Consider the following 16,376-nt stretch of genomic DNA (forward strand, 5'->3'; position numbering starts at 1 on the left):
AGAGTATATCAGAGTGCATGTGAGGCCTAGGTTATACGTCGCATTTTGGTCGTGTCGAATGCAATTCAAACAATAAATAATGAGCTGATTAACCTCACTAAGCTTCATTCATTACCATCTTATTATCTATTGTTTGAATTGCATTCGATTCGACTAAAATGCGACGTATAACCTAGGCCTGAGACTCCCAAATACATTGAACGAACACAGAACAATGGCCGGCTAAAAACAAGACATGCCTACATTCTAGTCCATTGTTCAGTGGAAGGCATTCTACAGTATAATTACCGGTTTTCTGAATATCTTTAGAACTACCATTGTACTGGCCTACGTAAAAACCGACGGGAGTTTTGTCTTCTGATCTTTTCAAAAAGAATTGAAAGACATCATTTGTGTTTTTATAAACTTTTCAACAATAGACAATGAGCTCATTGTCTCTCCCCCGGCCAGCTCATTCAGTATACCCATTTTGTATTTTCCATTTATCACAGTAGCTAAATGGCTTTACACTGACGATCAAATGTTAATTTTTAAAAATAAAATTACCAAAGAGAATTTGCTTGTATAAAGAGGCCTTAGATCCTGGTCAGTTCACACTTCATATCGTTAATTTTTTTTTCTCATAGGGGTTACCGGGAGATCCTGGGAAACCTGGTTTATCCCTAAATGTTCCGACCGGGCCACCTGGACCGCCTGGTCCTCCAGGAAAGACTGGGTTGCCTGGAGAGAAGGTATGATTTTTTCGAAATTGTTGATTAAAAGTCGACGTGACGATTCCAAAAAAACACAAAACACAGCAATTATGGGTGGAGACATATTTGCATTCCTTAAAAAAGGAACATTTGTTTAGTTTCTCTTTGATCTTATCAAAGGAACGAAACTAGCGTGATAATTTGGGGGTGAATATTCATATATTCTGTTTCCGATGGATTTCTTTTAAAGACGTATATATGTACAAAAGAAGACCATCGGGCAGAACGAATATTTGAATATGTCTTCTCTACAATCATAACATAACCTGTAGGAAGTCTTATCCCCCAAATGTCTTATTTAAAATCATAACATAACCTGTATAGGAAGCTGTTTTAATTGGTCTTCATAGATAAAGTATAGAAGTTGTTTCAAACATGAGTATATCAAAAAAAAATTTGTTCTCATTCGCCTTTTCAATTGTATACAAAGGGTGGAAAAGGTGCGCGCGGACCAGCAGGACGAAAGGGAGCTACAATTCGGGTTGGTTTACTTTTGTTTGCCGTTCATTATATGACTGCATGCTTTCTTACACTTTTTTTGTTGCATTTCAATAATGAGATATGTGCGAATATGTAGAATAATATAGAATGAAGAAATATCTCTCCATATTTCCGTAGGGGAGTGTTGGAAGAGATGGAGTACCAGGAAAACCTGGTAAACCTGGAAACAAAGTAAGTTCCTGTGAAAAACTGACGTGTTTTTGTTTTTCGGCTGATATCAGTGCGATAATCGCGAAATACTATAAAGGAAAAGGCTGTGTAGTCGTTGTATTTTCCTTTTACCGTGCTCCAAGTCCCTTTCTATTTAATGAAAAGCATTTATTGTGCATGAAGGGAACCATTTCACGTCTATTATTACTAATTCTACCATGCACAGGGTGAAAAGGGAGATACCGGGGAAGTTGGTGTCAATGCTGCCGCGCAAGGGCAAAAGGTAACCTGGTCAACATGCAGTGGACATGGTGTTCTATTTATTATACATACATATGCCAGAAATAAGAGACATAAAAGCACATTCGTAAAAGCAAGGAAACCTGATTATGATAAAGTATTGGTTATTATATGTATTTGTAGGGAGATAAAGGACAAGTGGGTTTAGCTAGACAAGGCGTCAAGGTACAAAGTATAGCATCAATCTTTGTATGATAGTTTGTTTCTGGCATAATATTAGATCTTTTGTTTTACTGAACGAACGTACGGTAAGATTGATTACTTTTATCGCTTTTCGGCACATCCAGGGTGACAAGGGAAGGGAAGGTTTGGCGGGATTGGATGGCCCTCCGGGATTGAGTGGTCCGCCGGTAAGTTTAGGTTTATTAGAAAAACTTGTTTGAGGTTAAATTTGCTGAAAATAGTCCTATTAATATAATTTGTCCTTTTTCAAACGAAAGGGCCCACCCGGTGATTCCAAGGGATCGTTGGTAAGTTATGAAAAAACTGATTTACTACTTTTTGTTGAATACCTGCAAATAACTGTAAATCGATCGTAAAATAATCACCACGAATGACTACATCTCATGTTTGTTTTTAGGGTAGTCCTGGTGTGAAGGTAAATTTGTTTCTATCGATTACAATGTTCGATGTATGATTTAAGATTTGGATTATAATAACATTGGCTAACCTACCTACAGAAGGTTCATAGTTATGGCTTAAGTGGATGAAATCTCGTTATGGAGCAAATATCGTATCGTTAGGACATGTTGTTAGGCAATAGGCATGCATTTTGTAGTCAGAGTAAAATATGGTGCCGACAATATTCTTTACCTCTTTTCCCCTACAATTTTAGGGTGTAAGAGGATTGCAGGTTAGTTAAACAAATATAGTTAATTGAAACGTATGGATTAACCGTTTATTCTAGGACTGCGGATGTGGTCATGTTTAATGTAGACATCTATTCTCAAGAGCAAGAACATAAATAGTATTTATACCGTTTGTGAAAGAATTTACAATTCCTAATTCTATTTTTTCCCATTCTCTTCTGTGAAAAGGGCCCACCTGGTCTTCCTGGACGTCCGGGACCTCAAGCTGTCTCGGTAAGTTTCTATGGCTGGGTTCCAATACATTGAATAAAATAACTCATATATCAGTTATATAAATATATCATACATGACTTTATTATCACAGTGGTTCATTGCATTTCTGGGTGTATATAAATTGCAATTACCATGCATTGTGTATGTAAAATATGCAACATATACAGCAAGTTAATAAGGGCCATCGTATAGTTGGAAATCTGGCGATGTGAAAATATTTTTAGTGAAAAAATATTTTCCCTATATTCTTACACATTTTAGAAGAGTTAGCGCCTTTAAATGGCCAGTCCCAGTATGTACGTATTTTGTACTAATATGCATTGTACTGTATGGCTGATGTACATATTTAACCACCCTTTGAAATTTTCAATTTAGTTCAATGGAACAACATTAATTATCCGTCACAATGCATCATACTCCGAGTACTTCGAGGTTGACACGGCAAGTATTTGTTGAAAATACTGTGCATTACGGCGGTGTTATCGGTCCTCATTGCATGTGTTCTTTCACAATTACCAGAATTCAAACATTTCAAGATGGTATTTCAACATTCAACGTGACATGGCTTTTTACAAGAAACCAAATGGGTCACAATTGTTCCCAGCTATTTCGTGTTCTGTGTTATATTCACAACATCCTAAACATGGAAGCGGTAGGCAAAAAATATCTTCCGGTCGTAAACCATGTCTGTTAGTATTTTGGCTTTGAATTTGTGACAGCTATAGCTACTAAAAATGAGATACCTTAAAGGAACTCCAAATTAGAAACTCAAAATTATTATTCAGGACGATATTGGGTTGATCCAAACCAAGGATCACGCGAAGATGCCGAAGAAGTCTACTGTGACTTCGAAAATAAAGCAACATGTTTAGAACCAGTCCAAAAAAAGGTTTGTATGAGATACGTTCATTCATAAGATACATTTGGTTGACGCTTGTTTAACTAAACGAATGTTTTAGTTTCCTGCGACCAATGACATTGAAGGGGAAGGTGGAAACGGGGTAACAAGATCAGGATAAAAACAATTTTAGTGATAATAGCATTGACTTTGTGATAAAAGTAGCAGTGACATTGATAGCAGATATTAGACCCGGGGCATGCATATACAAAAACAGTGTCCCAGTCAATATTTCTAAATCTGTGATTGGTTCCACGTATTGCTTCATATTTACCCATTATTTTCGTTTACACGCCAGATAGAAAACAGGAAATGGTATAGCGGTCGAGATGAATACAAATGGTTTTCGGAACTGGATGGTCTTCAATCAACTGATAAGGTACCGAACTATGAATGTGAGCATAGAATCTTTGAGATTATATCCGATAAATCATGATATGACATATACAAAAGGTACTTTTTTAAAACGCACCAATTTTTAGTAGAATCATTACTTCTTCGCAAAACACAGACTTGTTTTTGTTTGTTTGTAATTAAAACTTTTCTCTGATGATGGCCCGGGCTCATGGGCCGAAAGCTTAGAAATAAATAAACTACATGGTGTATATCACAACTATTAAACACAGACTTGCTCTTCAAACTTTTTCAGTTCAACTACATGTTTGACGATGGCCAGCTTCAAATGTTGCAACTTCATAGTTCTAAGGCATGGCAGCGTATTACGTACAATTGTTTGAATTCCGTGGCATGGGGCAACACCACTCAAAATTCGATCAAATTGCAAGGTGATGATGATCTAGAGTTCCATAATAAAATGCCTCGCAAATTACGACCTGTCACCATTGAGAATAATTGTCAGGTAAAGCGTGTAGAATACACTTTTACAAATTACCAATAACATGTAAACATATTCTGTATATTCACACATATTTTTCAATGCTGTATAATTTTATTTGTACCACCAAAATACCATATGCAGTCAGGGATGCCGGAACCACGGGTGCAGTTGCATCCGTTGCCTTTCGTATTTACAACTTTACGGGGGTGCACAACTGGGGTGCAATTGTGCTTTTCCCAATAACTAAGAACGTTGTAGTGTGTTGTAGTGCGCATTATTTTTCTATCTTTGCCCCGTTTCTAAAAATATGCCCTTTTCATAAGAAACTGCACCCTTTGCCCTGTTAACGTCCCTGTATGCCACTGCATCCTATATGCAGTGTATCACGAGAAAAACTTTTTCTTCTTACGAAAACGAAAGCTACCTCGTGGCAAAAACACTTAAAGAAGATACCATGTATATGCATTTTAGACAAAAGATGGCACCTGGGGGAAAACAATACTTGAAGTCCAAGCGCACCCAGGAAACCTGCCTATTCGTGATATTGCAATCTATGATGTTGGTGATGCTGGGGAGGAATTTGGATTAGAACTGGGACGAGTTTGCTTTGCGCCATAGCTTGATACATTGCAAAAAAACATGAGAATTTAGGTGTAACGGCTGTTGGTTGGAGTCATGGATACGAGTATGAATATAAGAATTAAAGAATAAAGTTTCGATTTTCTTCGAATTTATAATTAGCAGATTTTTTCAAGTTAACTTTTATTGTATAATTTAGCTTTAAAAGTTTATTAAATCGTCAATGAAATGTTAGAAATATTTGAATTGAGAAAAAAAAATTGTACGTATATGTAAAAAGTAACATACCGTAAAAACAAATGAGATAAATAAAGGTTATTCTACTATGAATTATGCGCATGTGCCGTTATGGCCACATGTCTTCAGATATTATTATAAATACAATCAAAAACATTCATATAATTGGACTAACATTTGCTGCACCTTTTTTGTTGTTCTTTGCAGTCTCAGGTAATTAGTATTTCATATTTCTAAATATAGCGATGGTTCTGAAACTAAAGTGATCAGGTCTATAATATTCTATCATCTATTCTACCAACTGCCTACAAGTCCTAAACCAGCATCATAATAAATCATTGAACTGATTAGGATTAGGTCACAGGATTTGGGGGGAAATATAATTTCTTGCACCAGACTTCAACAATAATAGGAAAAGAATGGTTTGATACAAAGCAGATACTGTAGGATTGGAAACTGAAATAGGTTGGATTGTCAAAATAGTCCATTTTTAAAATTCATTTTACTTCTTTAATCAGAAAATCTCTGGTGAAAACCTTAAGGTCACATTATACAAAACCATATACAACTATGCCCAATATATTACCAAAATGCTTATAGCCTTTAGTATACGTCATAAAATTATTCTTCCACAAAGTACAGTATATTAACGAGAGTATACAAAAGATTCATAGACATGTACTGTGTAGGTCAGCCAATTATGTCCTGCAGATAAACTTTAAATTTTGACAAATCATGGCCATGCTACCTTGGCCGTTTCGTATCATGATCATCAGGTATAACATAAAGTATATAGGAGCCTAACACAATCCAATAGGCTTTGAAGGATGAAACCATAAGTTCGACCTTCCCCACTATACCTATGGAAATACATGTTGGTATCCATGCGAGGTTTCTTGTCAGAACATGTGTTGTAACGCCCGTAATTTTGATATGTAATAGCATGGTTATCATCTCAAACAACTTCAGAAAAATCTAAACAAAAGGAAGACTTTTCAAAACTTTACGTATACCTTGGCCAAAATTTTGCACACATGACAAGGCTATTTTGCAACACATTCTCTTTCGTAAATCGCCATAGGGCAAGTGAAAAATAAAATTACTGCAATTTACTTGTTTTACAGTGGCGTAGCCTGAATTGATAAGTGAGGAGGGGGTGGGGACAAAAACTTAGCCTGATAGAAAATATCACTGCATCCAATTCATTTGCCGATCAATCACCAATATCTGACTTACCAAAGGGACAATCACTGATGGTTTTACCAACTCCATAACTATTGAAGGATTTGAAGATATTATTTCACCTTCTCTTGAGAACATGATTAAACCTGGTACCAAGGCAGCTGATGCAGTATTGACCAGCAATAAAACATGACCAACTGAAAGCTAGGGTTAGAGAACACAAGGATATAAACTATTTATCAAAGATTTTATTTCATATATATAACATATTGACAGGTACTCTGACACACGAAACTATAACACTGACCTCGTGTAAACTCTGTGCAATCTTGACTATGTACATGCCATAAAAAGCAGTAAATGCCACATTGAATGCTGCATCTTTAAAAGACACATAGCAACTGCCATCATCACTACAGACAGTCATCAGCATCATTCCTGAATATGTGACAGTCAGAGCTGACACCCAGCTGGCAGTTTGCTCTTGAATGAAACATGTGAGAGCTGCTGTCACTATCAATGGTGACAAGCACAGATTCACCTAAACAGAAAATAAAATAAATTAGCATTTTTATAGTTGTTTAGAATAAGTCTAAAAACAAAACCGTTTCTTGAACCTCTAATATTTGTTCACATTATGATTTGATAGAACTCAGTCAAAGGGTTTATGGGAGGGAGACAATGAGGAGAAAAATACAGTGATTTTAAACTGAACAGATAAAACCAGGTCCAACATCTTCCACATTTGCTGAACCATCATGATAGCTTTAAACTATACTGTCTAAGAAATCTTCTCAAATCTTCTCTTTAAAATACTTACCAGGAATGCAGATGGACCTTGACTATTGACCTGGGTAGCCAAATCTGTTTCACTAATATAAACTGTTATAATGTAAAATATCAACAACGGGATTCTGTGCACCAGACCCCCTTTGGCACCATCATCAAAACTAAAAAAACAGAAATCTTTGTTTATTTCTATCAATAGGCTAGAATAATCCACTCCAAACCTCTCTCTAATAAAGGCTGGTTCCCACTATGGGGTTTTCATTATACACATAGAAAAATTGTGTTGCTTTTTAAACTAAATATTTTTCCCAAACACCTATTGTAAATCAAATAAATTCATATCAAGCAGTCAATATGGTTATCATCATCAAAGCAATATGCAGGTGCAAAACTAGAATGATAATTGCAGGCTGTTTATTCATATATTCAGTTCTGCTAGACAGATTTCTTTTGTAAGCTATTGCACACACAAAGGATTTAAATCCGAAGGGCAGAACTGAATATATGAATAGACACTCCCCAAATTATTTTTCCAGTTTCAGCCCTGGGAATATGACAGACATGCATCTACTTTTTTAATACTGAGCCTTAGATTTCATTTTGCTAGGATGAATGTGAATATGAAATAGAAAAAAAAACAAATTCAGATGGCATTTTTGCAATTTCATGTGCAAACAGTAGCAAGAAATTTTCAGGCAAAGTTACATAGTTTTTATAAGGTTTATATTTTCTTATCTATTTTCAAATATTATTTAATTTATTTTATATATACGATAGGCTATTTAATTTTAAATATTATTAATATTTATATCCTGTGTGTATTTTCTAAATTACAGCTGTTATATTCCGTACTTTGAATATGTAAAATTCCAATTTTTCTTACATTACCTTCAAAACAAAATTGAACTAAACACATACTTACCAAAGTAAATATACACACAAAAGCACTTACTTGTAACTGGATTTCCGTTTTGCAAGAAGGTGGAAGATCAAAACAGACACGACGCTAGTCAACCAGTGTGTGCACAAATAAAGTGGAATATATCGCAGCAGTTTAAAGGTAAACAAATGTTCCAAAAAAACAGCTAGGAGAGTCAAAACTGTTATGGTCACTTTGGTTGTTGTACTCCAGCTCAAGACTCGAGAATCGCGTCCGATACGCTCGATCATCGGCTTTGGTTTTGCGAACATTAACTCCTCGATCGTCTGCTTTTGATAGGCATATTCTGTCGCCATAATTCAAACGAACTTTTGTAAAACAACAAATTGATAAAAAATAAAACACTCTTTCGAATTTTTCTGATCTTCAAACGCGTTAATGTTCTTCTACAACTTTTTTTGACATTTTGTACCTCTGTTTCATGTCAGAATGTGAACTTTTGCACGATGACGACACTGTTGTCAGTTGTTAGTTTCCGGGGTTCTGGCACCGGCAGTTTTTTTGTTCCGGGTACGATTCCCCTCCGTATTAAATGCATAAAAAATAATAAAAAATAATTCTCCACAAAATATCTTTCCAATTCTCAATGCAGTTTTTACTTTTTTCGGTCGTTATTTAAAGAGGCAGGTAATATTACAATAATTATTAAATAATTTTTAAATTTTTTAGTGTAGTCGTAACTCGTAAGAAACTGTCCTATTAGAAATCAATCATCATAAATTTATATTATCCGGGGGGAAGACGAAATACACGCATAGTTCTGCGTCCGCGTAATTTTTGACACTTTTGTTTCGAAAATTTTGTTCCGAAAATTGTGACACTTCACCTTGCCGTACTACTATAGTTTGCGTACGTTTAGAAAACCACAGAGCAAAACAGATGTTTTATGACATCTATCAAAGCCTTGTATTTTCGCTATGGGTGACCGAAAGAAGCTTTCAAGTTCAGTGTGTAGTGATAATGAAGACCAAATCGAGAAAGATGCGGAGAAGGCTTACAAAAACATGTCTGTAGAAGCTCGAGTGTTTGGAAATCTCGTTACCGGTGTTGATGATGAGGAATTTGAACACGTCTGGGAAGATGAGTCAGGTCATAGTTCAGAAAAATCAACCCAGAAACAGTCCAAATCTTTAAGAGAAAGAAAGGACGAGGTGTACAGTGCTTCAACCGATAGTCGAAGGGATAGTGCTGCAGGCAGTACTGGGATTTTGTCCCCCTCCAGCTTGGCTGGATTTCAAACTGTCTCCTTATCAGCTTTGCCAGGGAGCAGGTTAAGAATTGAAAGGTATATCTGCTGTCTGACAATTAATAGTTTTATAAATGTAGATAAATGCAATATCCAAGGTCCTAGATTGTTATGATAACAAAATATTAATTTATTCATTTACAGGGCTTCCTCTGGAACATCAAGTGAGGCTTCCAACAGTTCCAATGAAACCGGTCATAACACTGCCATATCTAATCATGATTCAGCTGTGATTGCTGCAAGTCAAATGAAACCACGTGGCCTAGGAGGGTCTGGAAATAAACCTGAAATACTTGCTATGGCTAATCATGTGAATTCTTTAGAACAAGCCCAAGCTGAGTGGAAGATGGTGGAAAATATTCAGACTGGTAGGTTAATATAACCAGGGAGTAGCATGGCAGCATCTTAAAACAACTTAGCATATGTGGTATAACAACTGCCTAAAATAGACAAAACAAAAGACAAAACAGAGAAGTGTTGTCTATTTTAGGCAGTTGTTATACCACATTTGATGGTAGGTCAATAAACTTTTGATGGTAGCTACAGTATAATCCTAAATTTCTTGTCATGAAAGTTGTAAATAAGGAGCCTAATAATTACATACCTTATACATTATTGTTATGTTCGACAATTAACATAGGCTATTGTTTTGATATCCTGTAGGGGGAAGTGAGACAGTTACAAGATCTCCAGAAGTCCGGTTTTCTGATGCACTTGAACATTTTTGCAACTGCAGTTACCTTGAACAACACATGTCACACATCAAACCCACAGTACGTCATAAAGGTTGTGCTGCCCTCACCCATACACTGTTTGGACCACCAAGAATGAAGAAGCAGTTAAACAATGAACGAAATCTTGTTTTTGCGCTTGCCTTATGTATGTTTGATAATGATGAACAAATGCACAACCATGTGTTACAAACTATATATAAACGCTTGGCAGGGACTAAGCTGGATTGTCCACGTTATGGAAATCACTGGCAAGTCATAGGTTTTCAAGGTAAATGTGAATTATTTAAAACTATTTTTAATTTTTTTTACATTGCTGGTAATAGCTGTATTTGCTTAGGGGTGTCAAACAAACTGATCAAGCATTTATGTTTCTTAGCATTTTGTATTTTCTAAATGACGATCGAGATCCCCATTAGGGATACCTCTCTTGAAGGCTTCAGCATATTTGAATTCTTTGAAACAGATCTTCTTTTCTGTAGGTATGGACCCATCTACAGATCTTCGTGGATGTGGTTTCCTTGGGTTAATGAATATATTATATTTGGTAACTGAACCCCGCGCACATGTGCTTGCCACAAATATTTACAAACTTTCACTTCATGAAACTCAGAATTTTCCATTCAGTGTTATGTCCATTAATATCACAAGAATAGCTCTTCAAACTCTGAGAGAAGGAAAGCTCAACAGGTAAATGAAGCAGTTGTAATAACTCGGTTCTATTAAAGTTCCAGGATTCCAGCATAATCATTGTTTATTGTAGTCACTAATATGCTACTGGAATAAAATACGCCAAATGGCTCATCTTCGTACCCAGGTCTTTCCGCATACAGCGCACACAATTTCTTTCTGCTAAATTCTAACTTGCACACCTACATGTAAACGGCTGATCTACGCGCAAGCAGACGTACGGTCTAAATGAGATCTATTGCCCCTGAGTTTCCACTTGAAATAAGATTCTCCATGCAATGATGTTGTTTGATAATATTATCTACTTAGGGAATGCAACAACAGGGGAACAGTATTCGACGTCTTCAACGAATTCTACGCTGGTGTATTCTACAGGGTTTATACGGTGTGGAAAAATCAGAGAAAAACTATATCTGATTCAGGATTCGTGTTACGTGAAATTGAAAAGTATTGTAAAAATCACACCAACGAGGTATTACGAGACTTCTCTAAAGCCGTACTAGAGAAGAAACCCGCCGCAGTGAAGCATGAAGAGAGCTCGACGTTTTCACGTAATGGTTCAGAAAAGGTCGAGAGTTTCTCGGGAGTGTGTGAGATTCAAGAAAATGAAGAAGAAGAGGTTCATTTGGTGTGAAGTTAATCCATGATGGCTCAGTTGCTTCTAGTAACTTGCTTCTTTCTTAAGTTTTCCAATCCAGAATTGTTGTTTTATGTGCAAACATGAGCGGATGTGACCTTGTATTGAACGTGTTTTCAGAACGCTGTCGTTTCTTTGACAAATATGTATCCAAATCACTAAAAAAAAGAAGCAAGTTACGAAAATTTTATGAAGTTATCGTTATCAAGTATGATAATAATAGCAATAGGAACTAGCTTGTGAACGTCTCTAAATTATTGCGTGTATATAGTTATTAATATATAAATATATGTTCTGTACTCCATTTCACTATTGTAGATCTTAGCAATAATCAGGGCCGTATAGCTGAAAGCTTAACTGAGGGTAGCCTGTATGAATAACACTCCCCCCCAAAAAAGACTTATGAATTCATAATTTGAAATCTGACTGAAAAACCCACCTTCGCACCTCCTTTCCTGGCATTCTTGTGCCGCCTAATGTGGCTTACACCTCATCGGGCCTTCAAATACCAAGGTATCCTTACGCGGCACATAAAGACGTGCCTCCCGACACCACCTAAGTTTGCAAAGTAAAGACTCCAATGCAAAATGCTTTATTAAATTACATAATCAGTTACACCAAAAAGTATAGGTGACATTGTGGTTTTATCGAGTATATGGTGTGTGATATTACACGCATTCACTGTAGCGGGAGTTCAAAATTTAAACTTGCTTTCAAGAAAATTGGAAGACCAGCTACGCTGCTTTAAAAGGGTGAAGACTAAGGGGCAAACATGTAGGCAAAATTTTATGGCGTACTGTAGATGATTAAATCATTATGAAAACGAGACAATTTTTGCAAGCATTTTCACTTGTACAGCAAATTAAATATCGTTAAAAATTGTCTCGCTTAAAAACGCCAAAAGTGATGCTTCAGTTTTGAGTACTAATGAAATATACCACTACAATTATAAGGACAAACTACAATAAACTAGTGTTTCTATTCTGAACAAAGTTTCTTTATAAAATTAATTTGGAATTGAATGACCCAGAAAAAAAGCGTCTTCCAGGGAGGTCTATGCACCACGAAACGGGCCAGCGGTTTTCATTCCAAATCCGGCATACCTGAAATTTTCAAAAATGCACCTTTATGATCAAGGATCCATTTAAAAATTGGTTAATTGCAAGTGCATTCACAGGATATCAGCAAGTCATGTTAGCACTGCCTTAAAATTGTAGCATAATGTACTAATGAAACTATTATAGGAAATGTAAAAGGTACAGTTTAGATGTAGTTTATATCAAATAACTCCAAATGTGTGGGCAAGTCAAGAAACTGTCTATAATAGCATTAAATATGATAATTTTACATTTTTTGAAATAGTAGTTTATGTTACACTTGCCTTCATCATCGCTGTCATCTGAGTCTGGTTCGTTCCCATCATCAGCTACAGCACCACCTCCCCCCTGAAAAAAGCCCCATTTTTTAATAATTATTCCAATAAACTTGTTGGCATGAGGGTTAAAGTTAGGGGAATTTGGATCACAATGCAGATATATGTAATATATTGAAGATATATAATATGTCTCACCATTCCAATATCACCCATTTGCCGCATCATCTAAAATGGGAGAACAGAAGTACCTTATTATAAATTTGTTGTTCAAATAAATATTCAGGAAATATTTTTAGTCATGAACATACATCTTCGAAATTGTCATTGGTATTTTCATCGTCATCAGAGTCATCTTCATCCTTCCATTTGTCAAAATCAGTTTTTATGTAAGTTATCTTCAAAAAAATGTTAAAATATTTGTTTTAGCTAGCACAATTAAACCTGGAATTTTTATGGGACATACAGTCAAAACAAAGATTAATACACAATATCAATATATACCTAAAAAATGAACTCTTGAGAGAACACAATTTACCTTGTCTTTTGTTTCTAGTAGCCTTGGCCAGTATGGTTTGTCTGCATCTTTCTTTTTTAAGACAAATGTTAGTTCTCTATTTGTTATATGTTGCTTTGAATTCTAGAAAATATGTTAAACCATCATGTTAAACCAACCTTGCATTCATTCAACACATCAGAAATAATAACTAATTTCTTTGATTGTTTTCAAATGAAACACACATCAAATAATGGTTAACTGACCTCTGGAATAATGCTACCAAAAAATTTAAATTCAAATCCATATAGTTGCTGATCATGCCCACCCTTGGACCTGTATATAGAAAACAATATAATTAATTATCATTATATAGATAATATATTGCAGTATAATTACAACCACATTGATAATAAATCTAGCTAACAATGTCAAAAGTAATTCTTATGTTAGTGACTTGAACAGATAACTATTAGATTTTTTACTTTTAGAGAGACTGGATATTCCAGTGATAATGATGCTAGGTAGTTATATTCTATGTACATATCTAATATCCTGTAGATTGAGGTAGCAAAAATTGATATTTTTAGCAGATTGGGATAATTTGAAGTTGGATATTTTTTGGCAATTGGACTAGTACTTTGCCTACTTGGTTGAAGAAAATGATAGTCATGATCAATACTTTTTAACAATTCTGTGGAACAAGTTCACTTTTGTTTTATAGAATGCTTAAATTTACACTGCCATTCATCACCATCAATTACCTGTGTTTGGGAAATTTTCTTAGATTGCTGCTTTATTAGGCTATAATTACCTATCAAATTCTATTTAGGCTATGGGCCTTGGTGCCAAGACCAGAATTTTAGGAACCATCAAGTATCTCTACAGCTGCATTGTTTTGCCATTTCATGGAAATAGACAAAAAACCTAACATTCGACCATCCCTCTAATTCTGTGCAAAATATAGCATTATATTATATAAATATAAAAGCCGTACTAGTACACTCAATAGAATGCATAATCGCTAGGAGGCTACAGAATACGAGATATAGTATGTATATCAACATTGTATTATTTATACTGTACCTAAAGTACATCTTCTCTTCATCTAGCTGAATTTCTTGATTTCTGGTATCTTCAAGTCGAATGGTGAGGAAAACTATATCTTTGCGTTGTGCCCACACAACTAATGGATGTAACAATCTGAAACAGGCAAGCTAAAAGTTAAAGATGAAAGAACCAAAGCTCATAAATTCTTAAGAGGCCTTACCTTGTTTCAGCCATAATGCTAAAGCAAAATATAAAACAATTTTCTATCTACAACACGCGGATCGAATATTACAGTAAAAGTGAAACCTACAGGCAGGCCACTGCAGCCTGCAGGTTCAAAATTTGGGTTCCATTTTAGATTCCCAAAATTCGGGCAATTCGGCCACTTCCACTTCACTAATCTTCCTGTCTGCCGATGCCGAAAATGGGTAAGTGGGATAGTTGTTGAGAACTAGTCTTGTTTGTCTTACTTGCCGCAATGATTTCTTTGCCAAAAGGCGTTTTGCGTTTTATCAATCATAATCAATGTATTGTGGTGAAAGTGGAGGAATTGTCACGTGAACAATGCCGGTAAGCTGATTCAGTTCCGAAAGTTCTGTTGGAGTCTGAATGAAGGCATAAAGTAACGACTAACGATGATCATCATAAAAGCCCTTGGCCCCTGTATATGATCTTTATCAAAAGATATCGAAACACGGAACATTCGCCCGGCGTCATTCGCCCGGCGTCACCAAAATCATAGTGAACTGTGGGCCAGTGTTCTCATGTCTGATGAGCCACTACCCAAATGTTGCAAATTTCCAATGTTCAAATATTATTAACTAGATACAGGGTAGTTCTGAGGGCCTTTGCTGGCGGTATTTCAGAATTTAACAACAACATCCATACATTAAAGACGTGCTTATTTTTCTGATAACCAATTGCCCTCACACACCACCCTTCGACACGCCCTGAATATATGTTTAACATTGATTGAATGAATTAGGCAAGTTAAAAATTATTATTTAAATGAATTATGATCTTCTATAATTCTATTTTATGTACATTTATAGTCTACCTATGGTACTATTTCCATGACAAAAACTAACATTGTAATTTATAAGCTTTTCAGGCTTATTGTCGAACCCCGACGCGAATCCTCGTCGACGAGATTAATTTATTCTAGCGCAGGAACTATGTGCGACATGTGCAACCAACACCAATCTTTATCTTGCGTACATTAAAACCTGAGTAATATATTGGCTCCTTGTTCGGTATTTCAAGATACTCTCTGGTCTCATACTGTGAAATGCAGTGATACAAGCCACCGGCGCACGTCGACAATTTTTCGTTCAGACTGTTGGAGCTTGAGTATGTATTGCAGTATACTTCATGGAATTCCGAAGGAAAGAAGAAATTAGTGCTTCCAAAATAATCTGCCACCGATCGAGCCTTGGTTTCAACCCTGTGTGCAAGACAAGGGTTTCGATGAAAATGATAACACTTGCAGAAACCAATTGACAGTAAGATAAACAGACACTAAATGATAAAAACATAATTTTCGGCAAATAGAAAGACTTTTAACTGATTTACAGTTATCCTAAACTTATCTATGACGGAACTCTCCGAAGCACCTGGGTAGTAGCAACCTCATACCCAGGGTTTTGCCTGCGTAGGAACACAGTTAGTGAGAGGTAGCTTCGCTAGTCATTAGGTTAGCAAAATTAAAATTTTTTCAAATTTCTTATGCGCTTCCCTTGTTCTCCCCCCCTCAAATCTTCAGGCTGCATGCAGGGTCAGCCCAAGGCGAATTTATTCGTGCGAGGAACGCGCGAGGCGATATCTGAAATCCGGTGATGAAATACTTCCAAGAGCCTGGGAACGAGGCTGGAGACCACCCAAAAAATTCACCGCGAAAAAGGAGGAA

At 36.0% G+C, this 16,376-nt stretch overlaps 4 protein-coding genes across 5 annotated transcripts in view; 2 read left to right on the forward strand and 2 right to left on the reverse strand.

Moving 5' to 3' along the window:
* The window catches only part of LOC114532483 (collagen alpha-2(I) chain-like), a 32,864-nt gene extending 27,555 nt beyond the window's left edge, over nt 1-5,309 (forward strand). The window contains exons 63-78 of one of the 2 annotated variants that reach the window (XM_028554381.1): nt 627-731; nt 1,183-1,233; nt 1,371-1,424; nt 1,630-1,686; nt 1,827-1,868; nt 1,991-2,053; nt 2,144-2,173; nt 2,284-2,301; nt 2,539-2,556; nt 2,741-2,785; nt 3,161-3,226; nt 3,305-3,437; nt 3,571-3,674; nt 3,982-4,062; nt 4,333-4,542; nt 4,993-5,309. In XM_028554381.1, the coding sequence (XP_028410182.1) occupies nt 627-731; nt 1,183-1,233; nt 1,371-1,424; nt 1,630-1,686; nt 1,827-1,868; nt 1,991-2,053; nt 2,144-2,173; nt 2,284-2,301; nt 2,539-2,556; nt 2,741-2,785; nt 3,161-3,226; nt 3,305-3,437; nt 3,571-3,674; nt 3,982-4,062; nt 4,333-4,542; nt 4,993-5,139 (1,224 nt within the window). In that variant the 3' untranslated portion in view covers nt 5,140-5,309. The remainder of the gene's footprint in view (nt 1-626; nt 732-1,182; nt 1,234-1,370; nt 1,425-1,629; nt 1,687-1,826; nt 1,869-1,990; nt 2,054-2,143; nt 2,174-2,283; nt 2,302-2,538; nt 2,557-2,740; nt 2,786-3,160; nt 3,227-3,304; nt 3,438-3,570; nt 3,675-3,981; nt 4,063-4,332; nt 4,543-4,992) is intronic. The other variant, XM_028554984.1, reaches the window with a different exon arrangement.
* Nucleotides 5,310-5,544: 235 nt separating this feature from the next.
* Nucleotides 5,545-8,694, reverse strand: LOC114534115. Its single transcript, XM_028555929.1, has 5 exons — nt 8,261-8,694; nt 7,340-7,469; nt 6,827-7,060; nt 6,574-6,723; nt 5,545-6,312 (listed from the first exon to the last, which is right to left on the reverse strand). The coding sequence occupies exons 1-5, from the start codon at nt 8,542-8,544 to the stop codon at nt 6,082-6,084; spliced, it is 1,029 nt and encodes a 342-aa protein (XP_028411730.1). The 5' UTR covers nt 8,545-8,694; the 3' UTR covers nt 5,545-6,081.
* A 334-nt stretch (nt 8,695-9,028) lies between these two features.
* On the forward strand, nt 9,029-11,811 carry LOC114516500 (ELMO domain-containing protein 3-like). Its single transcript, XM_028536005.1, has 5 exons — nt 9,029-9,533; nt 9,639-9,862; nt 10,158-10,496; nt 10,708-10,915; nt 11,225-11,811. The coding sequence occupies exons 1-5, from the start codon at nt 9,166-9,168 to the stop codon at nt 11,547-11,549; spliced, it is 1,464 nt and encodes a 487-aa protein (XP_028391806.1). The 5' UTR covers nt 9,029-9,165; the 3' UTR covers nt 11,550-11,811.
* A 317-nt stretch (nt 11,812-12,128) lies between these two features.
* LOC114518402 (prostaglandin E synthase 3-like) lies at nt 12,129-14,780 on the reverse strand. The gene is made up of 8 exons (XM_028538394.1): nt 14,691-14,780; nt 14,507-14,623; nt 13,687-13,756; nt 13,463-13,564; nt 13,236-13,322; nt 13,123-13,152; nt 12,934-12,997; nt 12,129-12,655 (listed from the first exon to the last, which is right to left on the reverse strand). Exons 1-8 carry the CDS (start codon nt 14,702-14,704, stop codon nt 12,636-12,638), a joined length of 504 nt encoding a protein of 167 aa, XP_028394195.1. The 5' UTR covers nt 14,705-14,780; the 3' UTR covers nt 12,129-12,635.
* Nucleotides 14,781-16,376: the final 1,596 nt, after the last annotated feature.

This window comes from Dendronephthya gigantea, unplaced genomic scaffold, assembly GCF_004324835.1.
Source record: "Dendronephthya gigantea isolate DGI-Jeju-01 unplaced genomic scaffold, DenGig_1.0 000000F, whole genome shotgun sequence".
NCBI classification, from domain to species: Eukaryota; Metazoa; Cnidaria; class Anthozoa; order Malacalcyonacea; family Nephtheidae; genus Dendronephthya; species Dendronephthya gigantea.